Source organism: Lepeophtheirus salmonis, chromosome 3, assembly GCF_016086655.4.
Source record: "Lepeophtheirus salmonis chromosome 3, UVic_Lsal_1.4, whole genome shotgun sequence".
NCBI lineage: Eukaryota > Metazoa > Arthropoda > Copepoda > Siphonostomatoida > Caligidae > Lepeophtheirus > Lepeophtheirus salmonis.
The window spans coordinates 12,438,994-12,463,756 of record NC_052133.2 but is presented as its reverse complement, the minus strand read 5'-3'; the positions used below and the strand labels follow the sequence as shown (position 1 = coordinate 12,463,756).

At 33.8% G+C, this 24,763-nt stretch overlaps 1 protein-coding gene across 10 annotated transcripts in view; it reads right to left on the bottom strand.

Annotated features, from left to right (window-relative positions):
- Positions 1-24,763, bottom strand: part of LOC121114129 (uncharacterized) — a 34,900-nt gene that overhangs the window by 1,519 nt on the left and 8,618 nt on the right. For 2 of the 10 annotated variants that reach the window (XR_011779205.1, XR_011779208.1), the window contains 8 exons: positions 22,123-22,314; positions 20,414-20,535; positions 5,183-5,273; positions 2,795-3,782; positions 2,603-2,722; positions 2,334-2,517; positions 1,715-2,269; positions 48-456 (listed from right to left, as the gene is read on the bottom strand). Coding sequence is in view for 4 of the 10 variants with exons in the window: in XM_040707987.2 (XP_040563921.1) it covers positions 48-193; positions 1,715-2,269; positions 2,334-2,517; positions 2,603-2,722; positions 2,795-3,782; positions 5,183-5,273; positions 20,414-20,535; positions 22,114-22,314 (2,407 nt within the window). In the remaining 6 variants the exon portion in view is untranslated. Of the gene's footprint in view, positions 1-47; positions 457-1,714; positions 2,270-2,333; positions 2,518-2,602; positions 2,723-2,794; positions 3,783-5,182; positions 5,274-20,413; positions 20,536-22,113; positions 22,315-24,763 lie in introns of all 10 variants that reach the window. The other 8 variants (XR_011779204.1, XR_011779207.1, XM_040707988.2 and 5 more) reach the window with 5 other exon arrangements.

The following is a 24,763-nucleotide window of genomic DNA, read 5'->3' as shown; positions in this document are numbered from 1 at the left end:
CCTGAACAAGGTTCAAATGATTAGGTAGATTAATGTCTCACACTTACCCAATTCTTCTCTACAGTGGGAGCATTTCTTCTTTCCGCTAACGCTCAGCATACGATCTGGATTTTCCATGTTTCTCGGAGGCACTTGAGGACCAGGAACTCGAACATTACTGTTAGTATGATTGTTGCTATTGTTAATACTTTCTCTGCAAATAATTATGTATATATATGTATAATGAGAGGGAAATTCTATATCTTAATTAATTATCAACAGCTCTGAATATATTAGTGGCTAATCAATGAATGCGGTTAAATTTGCTTGAATATACTTGAACACACATGGGTTCTTTTTGAATTATTATTATTAAAGTTTGTTTTAAGCTAATTAATGAAGCTACATAATATGCAATTAATACACAACTTTGACTTGACTTAAAAAGGTCTTGTCGGCCCGACACCTGAATTCCTACTAAACAAAAAAATAAAATTGTAACATTAGTAGGCCTAAATGACGTTGTACTACAGCATAAAACACTGACCTTCGGAAAAATAATCTTAAGAAAATTAAAAATGGATTCATATTTTTACTTAGATAATTAAAAATTTATAATCAATACTCATTTTTGAACATAAAGTATTGAAAACAAAGGTAAAACATTTCATTTAAAGTGTTCAAAAAGTTTTTCCATAATATTTGAATACATTTTTTATAGCAATTAATTCCTGCATTGATATATTCAATCCTTTTTGAGAATTTTGCGTTGATTTATAGATAAGTATTTATGATTGTCGTGTATTTATTTGCTTCAGCTATGAAAATTAATGGTAAATTTTGTGTTTTGGTTTATGAATGCAAAAAATTGATACAACATATCTTGTTGAAAGCACGACGTAATCTTATTTGTACCTTGAACCTTTTTCTCCCCTACGAAGAGAAGAAAAAAGGGCCAAACTTCGTTTGTAATAAGTCAAGTCTTCCTAAATGTTGAATGAATTATTATTCCTTTATAAGTAGGTAATTGTTCACAGCAACAAATGCAACCAGTAAACCAGTCAGAAGACTACTAATAAGGAACATAGAAAGTGAAAAAATCGACGGGCGACACAACAATACATACCATGGTTTAAAACCATTGAGATAAAATACTTTGCTTACGCTAAGCAATAACAGTGGAAATTTTTTGAAGCTGAAAATTAGTTGACCAACCAAATTGAAAATATATTTATTTTATACTTCTATAAAAACTGAAGAGTTTCATAAATAAAAGTATAATCAAATGTAAAATACATTAAGGATACTAAAAATAATTGAAGCGCCCTCTATGTTCTTAACATTACTTCCAAAAGTTGAATGTTTTAGTCAACTACGACGGTCTCAGCTTCTTCTTCACATTATCAGTCTATTTTTAAAACCATTGCAAAATAACCAGGCTACCTAGCTCCATATCACTCAAACCTAAACTGCATTTTCTTTATAAAAGTCATATGAGTCGGATTTGTAAGTTTTGTTCGAGCTGAGGGTCAAAGTTTTTTCGCTCTTTTGGGAAGTCGAACTCCGAATATATAGAGTACTGAGGCGGTCAAATTTCAGGGGTTCGATTGTATAAATATATATATATATTTATGTATGTGAGGTCCCTTGGTCAGTTTTATGTTGTAATACCAGAAATGCCAAACGTCCAAATAAATTTATGTTAAAGAAGAATTGTACATCAAGATGTTCATACCTCATACTCATAGTAGGATAATTATTATTATTATTGTGTCCAGGAGGAGAGTGATTAATTTGCTGCTGTTGTAATTGCTGTGGTGGATGTTGTTGCTGCTGTTGTGAGGGCGGTGGCGGTTGTTGAACATTCGCGTAGGTATTTTCATAACTATACGAATTATTTGCAGGAGGATAATTGTTATAAATGGGTTGTTGCTGTTGCTGAGCAACAGTTGTAGTAGTGGTGGCCTGCTTGGAGTAGTGCATGGATGATGACGATGAGTTGTTGTGGTTAGGAATCGTTGGTTGTTGGGGCTGGGGCTGTGGTGGTGATTGATGATGGAGATTAGCTTTATTGTTGCGAATTTCCACGCTATTCTCATATGTGTGGCTATTGTTGTTGTGTCCCCCACCACCGCCATTGTTTCGTGATTGTCCATAGTGGTTTGAAGGAGAGGTTTTATTTTGAGAGATGGTGGCGTTGTTGGCCAAATTTCGAGAAGGAGGCTGTTGTTGCATCTCTGTTATTCTTCGCTGTTCAGCTTCTTGTATGAGCCAATGATTGTTGATATTTCTATTAAAAAAATAATAAAATTTGGAGGGATACATAATTTTATAAATTGAGTTACCAAACCTACCTTTCACTACTATTTTGAGACTTTTTCTTGGGTGAGTCTTCGTATGGATTATGCTTGTTATGGAGGGGCGAGTGCTGTTTATGTGATGATGATGCAGATTTTTGAATAGGACCGGAGATGTTTGTTGTTGATGATGTGATCGTCGTAATAGGAATATTGTGAGAATTACTATTTAAGGATATGTCTACAAAAAAAAAAAAAAAAAAAATGTAAGTAAATGTAGAAAGATCCATATCATAAATCTTATAAAAAAACAAAAAATTATATACTTTTCATAGATGAAACGGACTCCATGTATTTTAAATGTTCCTTTTCTTCAACTTCAAGACTGGCTATAATATCCCTCTCTTGTTTATCCATTTCCTCTTCATCCATTTTTGCTCTATTATCTAAAAAATAAAACAAGGACGTTCATTATGGAAAAGATCTACGGATTAATTATAATTATAAATTTTCTTTACTCATTTCATCTTTGACGACTTCATGGATCCTCTCTTGCCGATAGTCAGGAGAGTCAACATTGCCTCTGTTTTTAACTGTAGAGTGAAATGATGATGAATAATTATGAGAAGAGGAATGGGGTGTATTGCTGCCTGGTGGCGGCTCTGTGGGCGGTGGTGGCGGTTTTTCTTTAGGTGGTCCTGAAGATGGAGAAAAGTCTTCAAAGGAATAGACGGATTTGGCAGAAGTTGAGCTAGAGCTACTAATGTTGTGTGGGCTGTTGGGATGGTTACTACTCTGATGATATGGTGAATCATCCTCCAAAACGGAGCGATAGCTTTCCTCAAGAGCATCATCCAGGAGTTTATCCACATCATCTTCGTCCTCCACATCTTGGCTGCTGTAGCTACTGATATTGTGAGAGCTTCCACTGCTCATGACTCCTCCCCCACTGCTACCCAATGAATTTTGAAGATCTGGGGGATTGAGGAAATCCGTGATGGACTTTTTGGGAGGAATGTACTTGGCCTCCTCCTTCTCAATTTCCTTCTCTTTGAAGGACTCGAGTTTTTGACGGAATGTCTCATCCGGGGGAACAGGATTACTTGACTTCATGGTTGACGAACTCATATTTGTATTATTATTTGTAATAATAATATTGTTTTTAGGGACGGAGGAGGAAGAGACCGGCGGATTATTGTCTTCTTGTACAATCTCGAAAGCCTCAAGACGATTCTTCATAGTCATAGAGAGCTCTGAAGATTTCCGTCTCAGGGGTTGAGACTGTAATTGAGCTGCCTCAGTGGTTTGTTTAATTTCTTCTGAAGACATGAGTACCCCTGTGGAGCGACTCCTCTTGGGGGACATCTTCCGACGAGGTTCTTCACGAACTTCTTTATATTGAGCAGCAGGAAGAGTACTAACTGGTGGAGGAGGGGGATGGACGGCAGGTGTGTTAGGCATGGCAGAAGTACTCAAACTACGATGTGTAGAAATATTGGGGTGACTCTGGAAGGAAAAAAAAACGAACTGTTGTTATCAGTATGTAGAAAGAAGGTAAAATACGTTTTTACACAAAATGAAGAGGTTCTGATAAGGGGAAATCTATGTAACATAGGATTAACATATTATGTACATAGTACATAACAGCGTTTACAAACATTGAGCCTATTAGTAATTATTGAAGGCAGTGCGTAGTTTTGATCTTGAACTTCGTAAAGCATTCTCCTACGACTACATAATATAAGCATTGAAATAACCCTTATCTCTCATTTATTAAAATGCACGCACACAAAATAGATTAATGGTCACAAAAACTCTCAAGGTTTAATATATTTGGCAAAACATACGCTTTGCCAAATGGGGCTTGGTTTTTGGATTTTTTTGGGAATAAATCCAAATATTAAAGATTTTGAAGAAAAAAAATCTAAAAATTAATTTTTTTGAAAAAAAAAATTCAAATAAAAAATATTTTGAAAAAAAAAATTCAGAAATCCACAGTTATTCACTAATATTCAATTTTTCGATTTTTTTTCTTCAAAAATCCATAGGTATTTTCAAACAATTAAATTTTTTGGAAATTTTTTCAAATATTCACAAAAATTTGAAATTTTTGGGATTTTTTTCAAAAATCCATAGCTATTCTGAAACAATTAAATTTTTTGGAATTTTTTTGAAAAATCCATAGCTATTCTCAAACAATTAAATTTTTTTGAAAAAAAATTCAAAAATCCACAACTGTTTTCAAAAAAAAAAAATGTTACATTTTCTATTAAAGATCAAAAAATACTTAATTGGGGGCTCCAGCCGTTCCAGTCCACCCCCTACAGACGCCCCTGTTGCTCAAACAATATAACGCTATCATAACATCAAAAACTGTCTGTCATACTTAATCAATGGGAGCCCTAATCTTGTTTCTTTGCAACTAGATGTTACCATTTAGGGGCTCACTTCTTAGCCATTTTACTAGCTGGGATAAATTTTGCGCCACAAGTAAGGAGAATACGGTCATTTCAAAAGTAAAAGACCGCTTGACTGTGACTACTATAGAGGGGGGCTTACTAATCTATCTACATTTGGTAGGATAAGAAGAAGATATTAAATATGAATGCAAAGAACAAAAGAGGACGGAGAACATGTAGTAGGCAATGTAGCTTGTTGCCCGAGAAAACCTTAATTAGTTTTGGGTTGATAAATATGAACCCAAAAATAATTAACAACTACCTCGTAGAATTAATTATCTTTTGTAATTTGCATTTACAATTAATATTTTCTTCTACTCCTACCAACTGTAGATGGAGTGGTAAGTCCCATTAATGAATTAAACGTGTAAATAACTAATTAATTCTTGTGCGGCCCTAACCGGTCTGCAGTTTGGGGACCACTGCCCTAAATAGATATTGTCTTACCTCTGTACGGAATCCATTTCTCGTGACAGGACCCAACCAGTCCTCATCTTCATCATTATGTACTAAACTGCTCAGCTTCTTACCCAAACTTCTGAAATATTTAAGAATTAGAAACAATTAAGTCATAATAAAAAATCATTCATAGAGCATTAAATATCATCACACTAAATAATACCTCAAATAACCATCAAAACCTGATATTTTATTATCTCTTTTAATGAGAGTACTATGATACAGCCTCTTTAATGACTAAAGATTGTAAAAAATATACAACTTATTATTTAAACCTAATCAAATTGGAAAGATAAAGCTCATGAAAGAAAAAAGAAGATACTTTTTTAGTTTTAAAAGATGAGTTAATTAACACCTTATGAGTTGAATATGTTTAAAACAGGCCAAAAGAGCTGTGGTTGGCTCGTACTTGGACTAGAGTCACACTTAAGTCAGAAAGCTATTATCGTTAAAGTATCTTTAAACCTTTTTTTTTACCAAAAAGGAAAGAAAATTCGTCCCAAAATCCGTTGGTAGTGATTAAACCATTCTTCTCAACTTCTGGAACTATTATACTATTTAATTGGTAATTGTTCGCAAAGCTTCACAATAGCTCATACAAGAGTACAACCAATCAACACGTAGAACACTATCTTAAGATTAGAAAGATCAGTATACCTTAAAAAAAAATTACAGTGAGGGAAAAGAAAATGGAAACATTCCTTTGACGACGTATATCTTGCTAGTTTTTATTTGAACGCATCCTTTTTTATTGTTTCAGTGTGTTCAGAAGTAGTTCAAACTTGACAATTTTGATTCCTTCCAACAACTTTTCTATCTATGTATACTTCAGTTCAATATGGTGGGAAGAGGCAAGGCGTGTCATATCTTTTTGACACCTTAATCTTAACTGGATATGTTTGCCATATCATTCCCTGCACCAGGAAGCTTGTGGCTTTATCAAGAAGGTTGGATTGAAAATACTTTAACATGTAGTCTGGTATTGGCGGGCACAACAAAGCACACTCTGATAGGTTCCTAGCTGGTTTATCGGCGAAAATAGAAAAAATACCTACCTGAACGCCATGAAGAAGGTGATAAAGCCCTGGCTGGGCAATAACTACCCAGAAGACAATTACGTTGTGCAACAAGATTCCGCTCCATCACACAGAAGCTCATTGGCGCAAGGAAAACTTGGCGGGATTCTGGAAATGGAAAATGTGGCCTCCTTCATCACCTGACCTTTCGCTTCTATACTCTGCTGTGTGGGATTAAGTTGAGAAGAAGGCGTGTGCGCACTTCACAAAAATTTGACCAATCTCAAAGCTACAGTTGAGAGGGAATATGTTTGAAGATTTCGTAAGAATGTTGGCTACAGAGGGATTGGGTGAGGGAGGGGGGTATTTTGTTTATATAATTTTATGGAACCCGAATCCAAGAGCCGCCCTACCTGGAACTCAACTCAAATTCTAGGACTTGAACGACTATCAACTTGAATCCAACTACTAAAAAATAAATTATGAATCATTCTGACCTGATAAAGTGAGTCTTTTATATGACATCACGTGAATTATTATTATAGGTGTACATGTATGTACTTATGAACAATAACAATTCAAAATATCGTGATCAAAAACCATAAAAATACACACTCAATTATGTAATTATTAAGGAATATTATGAGAAGTGACTGGGAGAAAGAGAGATTGTGAAAAAAGTGAAAATTAAAGTCACCTTTGAAGATCTTTTGACATACTAGGTAGATACTACATACTCAAGTACATAATATGACGGAGGTATTATTATTATTTTATTTTTTTTGAGGGAGAAGGATCAATTGAGTCACTCGAAAACATAGTCATGATATTCAAATTCCCAAATATATTCTTATTAATAGTGTTGGAAATCCTAAACTGGTTTGAAAGTTTTAAATTATTTGTTGGTCCAACTTGTGTCTGTACAGGTCTCCCATCAGTAAAATTTGACAGTCCCACGTTAGTTAGTTTTTTTTTTTTTTTTAGAGAGAGAGAAAATAAATTTGAGAGAAAAAGATGTTTTGGTTGCAATCTTATGTTAGAAAAGTAAATGTTGAACTTTTCACCATACCGAAGAAAAAAATCGGTCTCAGACAGTGTCTCAACACTGAGGACTGATTGAGGACACAAAATTTGCAGTTTCCTCGTGTTTTTTTTCTTAATGACGCAATCAAACGATAGCTGATACAAAAATAAACAAGTCTTGCTTTTATCCTTTGTCTGAAAGTTTAAAAATGTCGGAGCAGTAACGCAAAACTCGCGTGCAATCTCGCCGCTGTCAGTGCTGAGAAAGCTACAGGTACCGTTGGCATCTCCATCTGATCTGCCTGGAACATCAAGAATTCCATTAACGAGCACACCCTCACATACTCCCAATGAGAAGAAAAAGTTATGTAGCAACGATATGGCTGACTTCTGGTCTGCCTCCATGTGGCCCTCTCCCAGCCCAGACTGAACCCCCTGGACTTTGCAGTTAAGGGCGTCTCGGAAATGGATGTATGTCGCACCTCTCCTCCAAATTTGGATTCCCACCACGCTGACATCATACGCCATGAAAACAGCCTTTATCGTCAGGAGCTACCAACACCGGCGTATCAAGACTGTTATTGCTCGTAAAGGAGGACCTATTGACTAATAAATGGAGTGAAATATAGTATTTAAACATAGAGCAAATTGATTTTGAGTTGTCGTTCCTTGATTCCATAAAAATCCCGTTTACCGTAATTTAGTCATGCTACTAGATACTCAATATATGTACATGTCGTGTACAACTTGTGTCTAAACTAGACGCCCTAATCCGTATCGAAATAATAACTTAAGACCGTACACGTCTAAATCGATCCCGGACCAAGTCTCATCACTAATAAGTACAGAATATATAAATAAATAACTCCTCTCAACGAACCATATAATTACATCATATTATTTGATATATAACATAAGGCTCCCTGAAATTCAATTTAAAATATGTCAAGCAAGGGATGATGGATTGACTTTTTAATGATAATAATAATAATTTATTATTATTATTACATATGAATATGATTAAACAGAAGTAGGCGCCTTCCAACTATTCTGAAATAGGTTTATAAATACACATATATATTTGTGTATCTAATTACTTTTTGGAAATATTTATAAACTATCACTTGTCACTTTCACTTTAAAGAAAGTAAAAAAATAAAAATAAAAAACGTGATTAATTTTCATTTGCTAGTCATTCAGGGGTAGAAAAAATATTAGTTGTGTACATATTAAAGAATGCGTGAGTACAAATGAGAAATAGGGAAGTCGTCTACGAGGGAGGAAGGATCAGTTTGATGAATTTGCTTATTAGACTAGTACTACAAAGAGAAAAAAAATGCATTGAGCAGTGCTTCCCAAACGACGGAGAGTAGCTCTGAGGATATGTTGGCTGTGGAGTTATAATTTTAAGTCTTTGTTTTTGTCTTAGAATTGAGTCATTACTTCATAAGTCTTTGTGAATTTGCTTCTCTTCATTTTTACAGCTGTTTGTACTGGATCTAATGAAATATTCTCCAAATTGTCAGGGTGACTATATTGATTTTCGATATTTTTAACATGCCCAAAATGCTCCCTATCAGCAACACTGGTAATATGTATAAAACTTGTAAAAAATATTGAATACATATTCCGAGGCTTGTGAACGGAACACAAAATTGAACGGCGTTCCAAAATAGCGGAACGTTTACAAGCCTGCATATTCCAATAAAATAGGACAACCCTGTAGACCTACAAATTATGCATCTATAAGTCAATTTAATGGATACAAAAAGCCAGGAAGTGTGAGTCATTTGATGTACAAATTAAAGAAAGACTCGCAATAGGTGCGATGCTCACAATATATAATCAATACAAAACGAGAACTTGCTCAAAGATTTTTGAAAAATATAGGTTGATGCAAAGTATAAATTACTATAATGTATACACGCATAGCCTGCTAAAGACGTGACGCGAAGCGGGAGGACTCATTGTACATTGTTCTTGATAGTGCTAAAAATAAAACAAAGAAGTTAGTAATTGAGCAGATTGCAGAAAGCATAATAAGTGAAGAGTACCTTGCTACAAATGAGTTCTCCTATCATGTATGATCATAGTAACTATATACCTAATAATAATAAATATTTGCAAAATACGTCAATAAGTGGAGAGGAGATCATCTACGGAATTTCAACTTTTCTTTTATAAACTTAAATGCTATTTTCATTCATTTGTAATTTAAGTATTATATCGGTACAAAAATGTTGTCGTCCTAATCAGACGTAAAACCCGTCCGATAGAACAATCTTTGCTGATTGACGTCATAAGGCAGTTATGTCGTCCTCAATCAATCTTAAACATCCAAGATTCAATGTTTATAAAAGTGTATATAACACATGGGCTGAAAAGTCCCGGCTTCAAATAGAGATGGCGCTTTTTTTTTTTTTTATTTTTTTTGTATGTAGTTTATGAGTTATTGTGCTAAGTGTGACACCACTTTTGTTAGTTTCAAAACAACGGATCAAAAACAATTATGTATTTTAATTTTACTCTGTTTCTTGATGGAAAAAAATAGCGTTGAAGCTAAGGCATGGCTTGAAAAGCGTTATGGGGACTCCGATCCATAAAGCAAATAAAATAATTATAAAAAGTTAATATTGAACGACAAATAATCGTATTTCCTTTGTTAAGCCCAAAACTCTTCTGCCCATGCGTTCATTAACAAGAATGGGCTCTCGGTAGAGCATAAGCCTCTACCTATGATTCCTTTTCCTACATTGGATTTTTTGCTCAATGCCAAATCTTTTAAGTATCTACATAAGGGTGACAATTTGAGCTCTGTACCTGAGTATGCTCCAAAGTTATGGTGGACTATGTATTTTTAACGTTTTGTGCTCCTTTGACCTTGACCTCTCAAAAATTAATGTACTCTAATTGTGACCAAACATATTTAATCTTCGTACCAAGTTAGATCAAAATCGATCTGTAACTTTTGCCCTAATCCTCGTGACCTAAAGACAAATAAACAAACAAAATACTAAAGCATTACCTCCGTTCAACTTCGTAGACGTAGGTCATAAAGACAAGGAATACTCTATATAAAGAATGTGCACTCTTTTTCCTTTTCCCGTTTTTGACCAACTAAAGGCTCTATTTTCTGAATTGAAATAGGGAATTGAATTAAAACAATATTATAATAATGATTCTTTTTAAATGAATTCATATTATTATTTTTATATCCTTATTTTTTATTATTTTGATAACAAAAAAAAAATGGATCAGCCCAGAAAAATATTATTTAAATTCCTTCTTTCACTTAATACATATTCTATTCATTAAATAGCCCTTCCTTGGTCAAAAAAAGTAAAATACTCTAAAAGAGTGGGTCTATGCAAGATACATAAAGTTTTACTAAACTACTTCAAATGGAAAACTGAGTTACTTAACTAAATATTTATGTCGAATAGAGTAGCATTTCTCTAACCTTTTCCCAGTTAGAGCACCTTTCAAATGTGCGTAAAATTTCAAGGCACTTCATTGTAAAATATGATTAAAAATGGCATTGCAAAGCATAATTGCATATTTCCTGTTTATTTAGACGAGACAGTAATGAACCAAGCATAGTACGAACTGTAAATAATAATAACGTTAACCTTTTAAAAACACATGTTTAGAAACTTCCTTGACCACTTAAACTAAAGAAAAATACAAGAACCCAACAATAAGATCGGAGTAACTAAAATATAAGACGAAGGTCGTCCTTATTTATTCGGCCTAGTTCAGTCCAGCCTTAAGACTGGTCCTTAAGACTGTTTTTCCTTCGTACTATCAATATTATTACCCATTAAACAAAGACAAATAAAGTTGAGTGGCATCATCAAGGACCGAATTTATAAGTTTTTAGGACTGATATACAGATCTGAGTTGGATCAGACCCAGACTAAGCTGGAAGGGACTGCAGTCTTCCATCCTCAATGAGGACGGAAATAACACTGACGCGGTCAGTGGGAACCTACTTTGAGAAACGCTGTCCAAAATTAGGGACTATTTCTATGACTCATAATAGGGTCGGGATTGAACTGGACTAGACGTGGAAGGGTACTCATTTTAAATCCCATATTAAGTACAAATAAAAACCTAATGACTAATAAGAAACAAGGTGGAAATTCAATTAACTCTTAGCTACTACGAGACCGAACTTAAGTCCCATATAAAGGACCGATACAACCCTAATACGAAACAAGGTGGAAATTCAATTCACTCTTAGCACACGGCTCTCTGACAGCATCTTGCACTTTTTATTATTATTAATTATAATTATTATTAATCGCAAAAAGAAACCTTCTCCATATGACGATCTTTTAAAGAGATTTTTTATTTTATTTTATTTAATAACCTAATTTAAAAAGATAATTTTTATCTCTATTCTATGGTTATTCTATGTATGTACATTGTAGTATCTTGTATATACAATAATTGGCCTGAAGGGAACGTTAAAAAGGCCTTTTTTTCACTTTTTTATACTCACATATTTATTTACAAGTACATAGTACAATCTCTTTAGAGTAAAGTGATAAAGTATTTTAACTACAACATAGATATGCACTTATCTCTCTCTTTCTTTCTGAAGGAATGCCCAAATGAGAATGTGTACTCATTCATGCATCATGATGGGGGTATTATGTATTATTAGGTACCTATTTATATATAGAAAAGCGCAAATAGTATGCAATACTATTACAAAATGGGAGAAAAAATATGAAATAATAATTTGTTTCTTCCCAAATATTATTTCAATTAACTACGTAATATATGTATGTATGTATTATAGGAATATATGAAATGATATAGGATTCAACATATACATAATCAAACAAGCTGTTCCAAAGGTCAAATATGCATTATATTAATTTAATTAATTATATATATGAAGACTATTGTCAACAGTAAAGCAGGCTAGAATGATTTGTCTCCACACATTTTCAAAAAAAATTAATATTTGAAATTTAATTTAATTTTTCAAAAAAAATAAATAATCCAGACTTCTAATTGCTTAACACCGATTCAGACATATTGTGTCTTTGAGACCGATCTAGACTGAATTCATATAAAGGGCCGAATTATTATACGAACAGGGTAGGGCAGCAAAACGTGGACTGTTAATTAATATTTATTTTCTTTTAAGTATGAAAAGGTTTAGTGATTATTTTGTGATGTTCTGTTTCAGCCGTCCTTTTTACATAAACAAACTATACAAATCATTTAGTCATTTCATCATCATGAGCAAGCAACAAACAAAAAGGCAGCGCATTTCAGAGCTCTTATAAACCATAACTTGGGATTCGTTTCTTTAACAAGGGCCCCAGGCCACCTTATGACAATGGGTAGGAAAGCCAGGAGGCTCGAGAGGTGCAAGAAAATGTGGTCACTAGTAAAAAATTTCATGGACAAGAAGATATTCACAGTTGGTTAATTCCACAACCGCCAGAACGACCACTGGCTTGCGGAAACAAAAGAAAAGGTCCAAGGGGTTTACCACAAAAAAATATCCTGGCCAAAACATGGTCCTTGGTGTAGTGGCATCTAATGGAAAGAAGATGCATCAGTTCTTTTTCAATGCTGGTCAGAAAATCGACCAGGAGGTCTACGATAAGGTGTTTAGATATACCAACTTGTCTTGGCTGAAGACCAACTACCTGAAAGGTAACTATGTGTGGGCTCAGGACGGTACCCCCTCTCAAATGTCCGCCAAATGCCAAAAGTTCTGCACAGATAATATGGCTTGATTCTGGTCCAAAGAAATATGGCCCCCTTCTTCTACTGATTTGAGGCCACTGGACCTGTCTATATGGGGCACTTTGGGAAGGAAGGAAACCAACAAGACCTCACCCCCAAAAATGGACACACTGAAGTCCTTCATAGTGGCTGGATGGGACAAGTTTATCATCAACTAAAGCCTGTGATTGAAATGAAGGTGGCTATATTGAATGAAAAAAGTTTTGCAAAAACCTTGTCTACATGTTTTGCTAACATAATATTTTTCCCTATTATTGAAAATATAAAATTATTGATGTATTTCTAAATCCATCTCTCGAGTACACGTTTTGCTACCCTACCCTGTATATATAATCAAAAAAGCTTTAACATAATAATTGTAATTTCAAATATGGTCTTCAAGGCAACGCCTTTTGTGTCATGGAGCTCCTTGTTTCTCTAACTAAGTAGATATAAAAGCTATTTCACATAACATGGGCCTTCGTTAAGGGATACTGCATTATACATAGAATGCACTTTGAAGTTCTTTTTGAGAAGGAGGAAATGAATCCATGTTACTTATATGTACTTCTGCATCGATTGTTACATCTCATCATCACGTTCCTTACACCTACACAGACGTATGACGTGAGGAAATTCAAATAATAATCTGTCAGGTGTACAGAATTTACTATCAACATGATTATTAAAAATATAATATTATGCACCTCGTCACATCAACTTGGCAATCTTACAAAATTAATATACATACATATGGATATAAGTAGGTGAGACCAGAAAAGATTGCAACATGGGCCTATTCCTAGAACATCCAAAAAGCTAGTGCCAAAAAATTTACATCGCAATATTCTATCAAATAAGGCAGATTATTCGGACAAAAATGAATATACAGGGTCGCTCAGGTACATTCAGGCCAACCTTAACTACATTCTTAAGAATAAGGAAACATTTAACTCGGTTATCTCAATTTTAAAATGAGAGGTTGAGCGTTAGCTTTAAGTTATTAGCGCAACTTTTAATTTAAAACAATTATTTACGATGGAGGAGACCCGAAGGAACACAATCATCGAATTGGCTTGCGCAGGACACAGCCTAGTGCATATCAAAAAAATGCTCGGGTATCCAAAGAGCACAGTCTACAACGTCTACAACCGATGATCGGAGGAGGTGGTATATAAAAGAAATTCCCACAAGTCCTGGAGTGATAAAAAACGCTCTTACAGATTCCTTGTAGGCCTAAATCAGTTTCCAGAACCATAAAACTGACTTGAGGATGAAGTCATATTGCCTCTACAAGACATATCCTTACAGACAAAATGAAAGCCACCCAGGCTGCTCACAGAAGAAAATTACTGAACGATTTGAAGTCCCATGGTAACCGAATCATCTTTTATTCCAATGAGAAATAATGGAACGTCAACAGATCCCACAATATCTAGATCGACAGATGGTAGGCCATATAGAGAAGTAATGCCCCCATGTCTTTAAAATTTAGGTTCCGGGCAGCATCATGACCTTCGGGTCATTGAGAGAAATGGTTTTTGAACCAAAAGAGAGGGTGCGTGTCGGCAAGGACTAAGAACTCCTGTCTAAACAAGTGATCCCATGGATAAAAACTTTGGCCAATGGTGTCGAGTTCCTATTTCTTGCGAGCCTTTTGAGATGGAACACGATTGATTTTTTTTTCAAAATATTATAATTTTTGGATTTTTTTCCAAAAAAATAAATATATATATTCCTACGAACCCCCCTTGTACATTAAAATACAAATCAGAAGTAAAAATGTACATACTCTGTTTTTAAAAGAGAAAATACAAATGTATTTTGACAAGTTAAAATTCTACATATTTAACTTTCTTTTAAAAAAGAAAATACATTTAGGATATGATTTGTGTTACTTATAATAGTTATGTGACGTACATACATGGGAGGAGGCGGAGGGTAGTACCTAGGTAGCAGTGAGCAACCTTGACCTATTCATCATCCTCTAACACTCAGAAAATTTACATACAAATATTCCTTCTGACTGAGACACGACAATATGTACGTCAAAAGACGTCTCCCTCTATACACCCGATGTCGTTCTTATACCTTTAAATATTTCTTTGTTTCAAGTCACACATAGTAACAGCAATAACAATAGAGCTATATCATCACTATGTATGTAGATATTGGGGGTTTCTCTCTCGGGATACAGGGAAATCCTGCATTTTATTATTTAGTAATAGTAGTTTTATTTAATGAAGCTCATAAATAAACTGTAAAATGAAATAAAAAACTTTGACATGCTGTAATTAATTAATAATAATTATAACTATCGAAAATTGTATTAATATATACCCCATGCATCATATTTCAGCTTGCTCTGAAGATTGTTTTTCAAACTTAATTTAAAACTAGTTTGTGAAAAGACAGTAAGAACACAATTAAGCTTACTTCTAACTAAATTTATAACTGAAATCGACATTCATTATTCAATATGGTCGCAATGAATGCCTCCAACCTCTTTCTGAATTCCACACAAACCTGTCACATGTATTCTTCTGAGAAATAAACCAATGAGGCCTTGATGGTGGACTTCAAAAGATCGTACAGAACCGGAGGCTTGTTGGATGGAATAAACTAAAGGATTATGATCAGGTGGGCTGGGAGGCCACATGTTCTTGGACACATCAAAAAGAAACTTGGCTAGAGATGACCTCTAGTGACCTATCGTGAGATTTTTCTTCCACATTTTTCTTGATTTTTCTCCCAAGTCATACTTCGGAGCGTTATCTTGCTAACATTCATCTTCTTAGCCATGCCACGAATCGTACTCACTGGATTTTTAGCAAGGCGATGTTTGATACAGATAACCATGGCTTTTGTTCTTACTGTTCGTTTCCAATCTTGCCACAATTTGCTGGCGAATATTCCTTAGGTTTCAAATCGCTTTTTAATGTCATACACAGACGTCTGAGTTGGAGTCTTCTAGCGTGCAAGAATTTCTAGCTTAAAAATGCATTTGGCTTCCATTTTGTCGTCTTTGAAGATACAGACAATATTTATTTCAAATGATTATTTGAATATAACAGAAACTCACTTTTGTAAAAACTCTATGGGTTACATGAATAATTAATAACTAAATTTTTGGCTATCTGCTACAATACATTTCTTCAAACGAGACCAGAAGCTATGGCAGCCACAGATTATTATTTAATGATCAATTAATGCCCATCCTCGTCTCAGAATCTGTTTGTTTTTTCCCAAAAAACATCCAAACAGTATATTTTTGGATGGCATTGTCAGTCTCATGGGAGGGGAGGGGGTCCCATCTTGTTGTCATGCATAATTTTTGTTTGGCTAGGTCTTTTGACGGTTGTTATGGACTCCAAGTCATCGGCCCATTGGCTGTATGGAAACCATTGGATCAAAATCCATTCATTCGGAAATATTTTCATCTAAATCATACCTATTACGGGCAAAATTGCATTTTCAAGCCTGCAAAATCGTGCTTTCCGAGACACCGACGACAACCTTCATTGTCTTAAAATGAAAATACGCCAGAGTAAATCAAGGACTCTTTGTCTTTGATGTTGTTTCTTCGGTATGTCTACAGCTACTGAAACGTGTTACACCTCTACAGAAAGCTCTATACAAGACAATTCTTTTTATTTGATTTTTTAAATATAAATTATTTAATTTTGAAAAAAAAAAATAACATAAATCAAACCCCTCCCAAAATATGATCCTGCGGACGCCCCTGAGTAACTACATGTGATTGAGCTCATGAAAAAGAATGAGCAACACTGAAGATGATCTATATTAATAAAGCAAATCTATAATAAATAAGCTGGGCGTATCTGTTTGTCGACGCCTAATAAATCTGATAAGGAAGAAAATGACAATAGATAATTTATCTTGAATAGGACAAGCTAAAAATATACTCTTCCTTCTTAAAATATAAAAATAAATAGTTATATTTTTTTAGATTCTCGTTGTTTCCCGGGATCCCCTCTCAACGATAACTTCCCGGGAAATGAGAAGCCTTTATAAGATATCCACTTAAATAATGTATATAAATAGCAGTGAACTTGGAATGGAATTTAATAATTACATTTATATTAGAGAGAAGCGTCTTTAAAATTGAATTATGTCCCTTGAGAATAGGGATTTATTATTTATAGCATAGGTATTTAGGTGTGTTGAGACTTGGTCCGAGATCGAATAGGTATTTCAGTTCAATTCCAAGTGATTATTTATAGACTGATCTGAATAGATATTTCGGTCCAAACTTGTCTTTTCTAAATTTTATTTCAAGACTGAATTTTAACACGAGACCTGTGGTACGGATCGAACTTTGACGGAAATAGTTATCCAACAAATAAATCATATCTCCAATGTTTATAATTTTGATTTTTGGAGTTCAAGTAAAGTATAATATTCCAAAAAAGATTTCAGAAGAGTTTGAGTAGTTTTTAGATAATTGACCACTTTAATAAAGCTGAGATTTTTTTCGGGCTCGAGTAATATTCGAATCCAACACTACTTCATAATACTAGCTAGTCTTAGAATATTTACTAATTGTACCTTATAAGATACTACAGGGGAAGATTTTAAATCCGGAACAAGTTTAAACCTCAATATTTTTGGAATCCTGAGATCTATGTCTATGAACTCTTATCATCAGATTTAGCTAACAAAACTGTATTAATAATATACAAATTCTTGAGATGTCCTCCAAATACAAAAGCTGTTTCTGACGATCTTCCCGGAATTAGTCATTGAACGAGCGTCGGCCACGATTGAATTGATTAAACCAGTTTTTCACAGAGCTATAGGATTGTGCTTTATCGCCATACAAAGATTTTAGTTCGTCAATACACTCTTGTCATGATAATCCACGTCGTAAGTTGTGAAAAATGATCGCACGAAAATGTTCACAACCTAATTCCATTTTTTTGCCAAATTAATTTTTTCAACTCAATGTAAACAACACAAATGATGGCCATACGTCAAAACATTTTGAGTACGATTATGCTACAAAAATGTCAAACTTACGAAAGGAAATGTCAAATTGGACCTGGCAACACTTAGTGTAGCCTAGGCCAGAAATATATATAGCAGCCTACGTATTAAAAATTATAATAGGTACATTTAAGTCCACGGTTTCAGACTGTCTAGAGGGACCGAGTACGAATACAAGTGTTGACTCCCGGGAAAACAGAATCCCGAGATCCCCCGAGATGAACCCAAATACCTACATACTTAAGTAAATGTACTATATACCTAAATATGCAAGTAATTTATCATGCATATTTCAAAGTGAGAGAGATTCATAGGTTTTTTCTGCTTTTTACTCCCATTACTCATTCATTCATTCACAAAGCCACAAATATATATATATATATTATTTCCTTCTTAAAAGATGTTTTTAATCTATCATTCATGAAAAAGGAGCATCCATTCCATAATCCAGAAGACATTCATAAATTACAAGTCATTTAACAAGAGTCAAACTGGAGATTATAAAATGAAATATATACTTGAAATGATCAATTATAGTCTTAATTGATTTTTCTATACAGATACAAATCTACATTTTGGTCAAAGACCATGGAACAAAATTGAATGCACTTAAACAATCAACTCTAATGTCATTGGTCCTGAGAAAGTGTATCCCAAAAATTTGGAAATGTGACTGCATTAGACTGCAAAAAGATATTCTTAAAATATATAGAACGTAATATTACGTTAAATTGAAAACTGATTTAACTATAGTTCGTCGCATGATGTCATCGTTCCTCATTTCTAAATAAGTTTGAGAATATCCATAATATTTTTTTTTTTTTTAAACGGGTTCAAGCTTGCTTGCCGGATTGTTCTACTTACCGAATTAGATCATTTTTAAAAAAGGAGTCATTGATCGAATTGTAACACTAATACGTAAATTAAACTTGGTAAAGAGACGATTTTGGCTTGATTTTTTTTTTCCTTCTCTTGACATATAACTTTTTTAATAGGTCAAGGATTACTAGAGAAAAGGAAATCAAATTTAAATAGCAAGTATACAAACTCAGGCCTATATTAACAAGAGAAAAGGGAGAGTAAATGAAGAAACCATTTTCTAAGGATAAACCATATAAATCTATCCTTTTTTATAAAATATTTTAAAATTAAAACAGTTTCATGTACTAATATTGCCTGGCTGGGCCACTTAATTTCATATGCAAGTATAATTTAAATAAAAAGGCAAGCTTCAATTGAATAAATATTTGTATTAAAACTTGGAGCCAACAAAGAATTCAGACCCTGTATGTACTGAATATACAGGGTGGTCCGGATAACTCGGGATTTTTTTCTTTAATGGATGATATCATTCCTCTCCACGAAGAAAGGTATGAGGTCAGGCTGAGCAAAGGGCAATGAGTAAAATTTTATATATTCAATCCTTCTTTCGAGTGTCGACTCTGAATAAATTATCATCGGCCATTTGCTGGAAAACAATCAAACGTTATAATAACAAAGAAACAGAAATAGACAGAGGTCCGCAACCACCCGACCGTGAGTGAATTTTGACCGCAATCTTATCATGGAGAATCATCTTAATATAGGCATACTAATTCACCCTGACTTTGCAGCGATAGTTGTTTGGCCCTATGCCATGACACAACATAGTTATTTGCCCCCCTACTTTCAAAAGGTTACCGACCCTGAACTATAGGCATGAGTTCGTAGAAATGAAAAAAAAAAAAAAGGAAGGACTCCACTGCTCTCATTTTAGATGTTTTTGTCTAGGTACAATAAAAACGGACTTTGGTAAAGTTTGAGGCCTCTCAAGTCATTTTTTTGGGGTGGTATAGGCCATTTTCAAATGAAAAAATAGGATTTTTTTGGGGTCAAAAACCTCCTTTACCGTTCCAAATAAGATGTTATGCGTCAACAATTGTACTAATTATATTATGACTAGTACTTGGTTCATTATTAAAGAAATACTATGCACTTTTCTTTAATAATTAAAGTGTTCTAAATTGTACCAAATGATTTATAGGTTTTCTGTTTTATTGAACATAACAAAGAAAATTAAAACCCTAGATAAAGGGATAGTTGTTGAACAAAAAGGGAGGAGCCTTAGATAAAGTAGGGAAAATTGCATATCATTAGTGTTGTGTCAGTCCATATTTATTCGATCCAGTCCTATCTGTCCTTGAGATCGGTACTTTGGTTTGTCAGTATTAGAACCGATTAAAAACAGTAGAAATACAGTTCAGTGACGTCATTAAGGACCAAACTTTATAAGCTTTAGAACTGATATAAAGATTGAACTGAACAGGACTGCAGTATTTACTCCAAAATATGGAACCACAAAACACCGCATATCAATGTTTCGCACATCTTATATCCCTTAAATTATTAAAAAATAAAGTGCAAGGTGTAAACATAAACTTACAGCTTTCTTTTCTCTAGGCCAGTGTCCATGGAGGGATCATCATCCACTTTTTTGATTTCCGCTACTCGTAGAAGAGCATCCTCACTCTGTTTCCGTCGACGATCCTTCCAAACATTCAAATTCTACACAGAGAGAGAAAAAGGGAACATTAAAGAGGGTTTATAGTTTAAGCGTATATATTAGGGGAGTTTTTTTTCCACCACTTTGCTCGAATTTTAATTATGTCTAATGCAGAAATGTTGTGCAGAAAAAAACCCTTTACATTTTTTGTAAAGGCAGCATACCTTTATTTAGTCAATACAGATTAAAATTAAACATGATACTTTAAAATGAAAAGATAATTAAGATAGACATTTCTCTAACCCAAAAAAAATAATTGTTAATTTTTTTCATATGTCATCATTCTTTAGAGCGGAAGGAAATTATGAACATTTATAATTTCTTAACTGACAAATGTAAAAAAAATATGTATATTCCTACGTTATAACTAGAGTTGACACATTTGTAAGGGGAAAAAGAGCACGAGGAGAAGGCTGGAGCCAGGCATATGGTAAACCTGAATTAAGACCAATGTTAATATCAGCTACCTGTTATATGATTTTGCAGGGAGAAAATGACTTTCTGTATAAAGAGGAGAACGTTCTATATTTAAAATTGCGTTGGTGCAAGGAAAATGCTATAATAATAATAATTCAATTTATATAAAGAGTTTATAAGCAAAAAAGTCCAGTTTCCTTCCCACCAACATTGTATCCTAAGTAAAGGTCAATATACTTTTTATGAATAGATTGGATGCATAATTAAAACATACATCAGTTGGCCTTGGTTTAAGACCATTAGATCTAGAAATGTCGAAGAGAGAATACCAAAGGCATTGAGTAGTAGATTTACTTTGTACACAAATTCGTCCTTCTGAAATAGCAGGGATAGTCGACATTTCTGAGCGAATTTGGAGGCTTGGAAATATCCAGATGAAATAGTCACAATACAAGAATAAACTGGTTGCTTTTGACAAAGTTCTCACAGAAAAGCCACCATCATCAACAGATTTGAATCCACTGGATTATTATTTTTAGGGCAACATTGAGAGGAAGGACACTAAGCCCGGCCACGATCATCTACAGCTTCCATTATCCGTGAATGGATTTTTGTTGATTCTGTCGAAATTGTCAGAGCTTACAGAAGCTTCCAACCTCGTCTTGAGACATGTGTGGTCACTGATGCAATAATTTCTAATTTTGAATGTTTAATATTGTAGTTTTGGATAATTTAAATACAAATTTGTGATAGCGTTTCCGGTTTTACCGCAATTAGGCTATTTGATGCAGATCGGACTTTTTTGCTTATAAACACTATATATATTTATATTTTATTTTGCATTTTTTAACATTTACAACCAAGATAAACGAGAATGCTTACTGCAGAGGAAGAAGGTATCATAATGAATACCTCTTAAATAATGAACAAAAAAGAAGAAAGACCACATGTTATAACCGTTTTTCCTTTTCTAATTTTTAAACATTTTTTATTATTATTAGTACAAACATGTTAACTCTAGTTATGGCATGGTAGAACATTAATATTTTGCATAGAGGATTTCTTTACCGCATGACAAATTTTCCCGTAATATAAATTTGAAAAAGGTGGGGGAAAAACCCTGTCCTAATGTACTGATTTTGAAAATAAAATAATAGATTTACATTACTTACAGACTGCCAATCTGGTTCCTCCTCTGTTTTCCGAACGACTTCCTTGGTTTTCTTCACTTGTTCCACCTTCATCATTTGGGATTGAGCCGAGAGTAAAAGTGGGTTGGAGGGGATTTTAGTAAACTGCCCAGGATTGGCAGCGGGTTTGGAGGCCGTTATCGTTTTCATACGAGTAGGTATAAACTCATGATCCTACATAGAAAAATAAAAGATTGCGAATAAATTGTAAATAGCTATAAAATGTTATGATAAGACTTTATCATGGAGGCAATTAACAGGAAGACAAGGCCTTTCCTCATTTTATCAGCAAATGTGTCATATTTAACTGATAGGAAACATACAAATTAATTAATTAATCATCGCCATAAATAATCATATATGATTATGGATGTAAATACCTTCCTTCCTTAATTAGTGTTGTGTCAACGAGATACAACCGAATCGAGTCGTTAAGGATCGACTCGAATATATATATTAAACAATGGGAGGGAGAAATGATAGGTTTACTCATCCATAGGTGTAAGAAATGAGGCGAGGACAATTCTCCACCTTCAATTGAGAAAAAAACTTTTCTAAAAAAAAAAATCATAGTCTCAAATATTCGAGTTAACTCCCCTCCATAAAAAGTGATCCTCTCCTACATATATGTATACATGTCCATGATCGTCCATTCACTAATTTATCTTGTACAAATTTTTAAGTATTCTTTGGTATTATCACACATGGTATTCAAAACGGTCAAACAGATCAGTCTTAAATTTACCAATTAAACGTATAAAATAACCAAGCATGTTCATATTATATCATGATGTGCCTAAGAGGCCTGTTTTTAACCAAAATAAATCTTATTTTTTCTTCTTTCTTTCTATGTCTCTCTCCTTCTCTCTCTCTCTCTTTCTTCCCTCTTGTTTTCTCCCTCCATATTTTTCTACATCCCTCTCTCTCAGTCTATTTTCTTCTACCTTCATTCTTTGTTTCTATTCCCTTCTATTTATCACTGCAACGTAGTTACCCTCTGCTAGTATTCAATAAACCACATTCTGTATTACCAGCCTAAATTTCAAGTAGGCTATTATGGCGATTTTTTTAGCTTTATGAACACTTATGAGAAGTGATGTGTCAGTCCTTATTTATTAACTGTTAAGTCTCGGTCCGGTTCAGTTCATTCCTGAATATCAATACTAAAAAGATATAAAGTTCAGTCCTTGATAACGTAACTCGACTTTATTTCTTCTTTTTTAATCAGTTTTAGGTCTGACAGTCTCAAAGACACGTCCCAAGGACTTAAAGTACTTGACCGAATAAATAGGGACAGTCAGAACACTATTTATGAGCGAATATTTTTTTAGTAACTCAAAGGATTGGATAATTCGTTAGAAAACTGCAGTTATGTCTATATCATCTATCTTAGTGATGAAAATTGCAAAGTCTATTTATTCACTATGTAAATATGAAGGAAACTCAGATTTTTTCGATTTTGAAAATCAGCTCACCCACCATTTCATTCGAGTCGATAATAGTTGTTCTAGTTGACAAAGGACTATCCTCAATAAACGTAGAAAAATTCCATGCTTCCCCTCCCCCTCGACTCCTTAACATGATTGCAGATTATTTTAACTTAACTTTCTCTTAATAAATAACCATCATACATATTTTTTTATTTAAGAGAGAGAAGGGAAAAAATATACCTGTTCATAATCAACCGAATATCTATCTAAGGTTAGTGCTTAAAAGCGTGATACAAAAATAAAATGATAAAAACCATTCGGATAATCAAATATTTTATATAAAAATATTCAATAATATGCAGGAAATCACCCAAAATAGGTAAATATGAGATATAAAAAAGGCAGAAGAAAATTATAAATAACATTCCATCATCAAATCTTGCTTGCGCAAGATTTGACCCCCGAAAAATGGACAAAAATTGATAATAAAAAAAACTTAAAAGGATACTACAGTAACCCCTCGACACACGACTTTGATTCCCTCAAGAACGGAGCTTGTAAGTTCAAACCATTTACTTTATCACATAAAAACTAACTTTTAAAGATTGCGTATGAAACAGCTTCTTGATAAACGCTTATTTTTTTGGAAATAAAACTTTGCATGTAATTTCAAATTTTTGCTCAGAATCCCGCTCGTATCTCAAGGTATTCCTGTAATGACATTTGTGAAAAGAATTATCTTATGCTTTTTAATACTTATTTAGAGAGAATACACAAAAACTTCTCGTTGACTTTTAGAAAATGATAGTTGTTGTGTCTCTGTGGTCCAAGACCGAATTTTTGTTTTGGTTTGGTCTGAAGGGATGTTTTTTTTTAAACTATCTGGACCAATGTCTTTTTTCCAAAAAAAAAAAAGGTCATACTCAACAAATTTCTTATCTTAAAAGAAAAAGGAAAAAAAAAGTTGTTAAGAAATCTCTTTGCCAACTCTTAAAGCAATTTAATTAGGTCTCAGACTACCTTGTGTTTAATTTCCAGAACGAATCCAAACACTATATAGATGTGGCGTTATAACCAGGCCTGAACAGACATGCATGTAAAAAACTAGTCAGACTAGTGCAGGGTGGCCTTTTTCTTGCCCGTTTGGCGACGTAATGCTGTACCTTAAATATCGCATGTACACAGGTAATTTT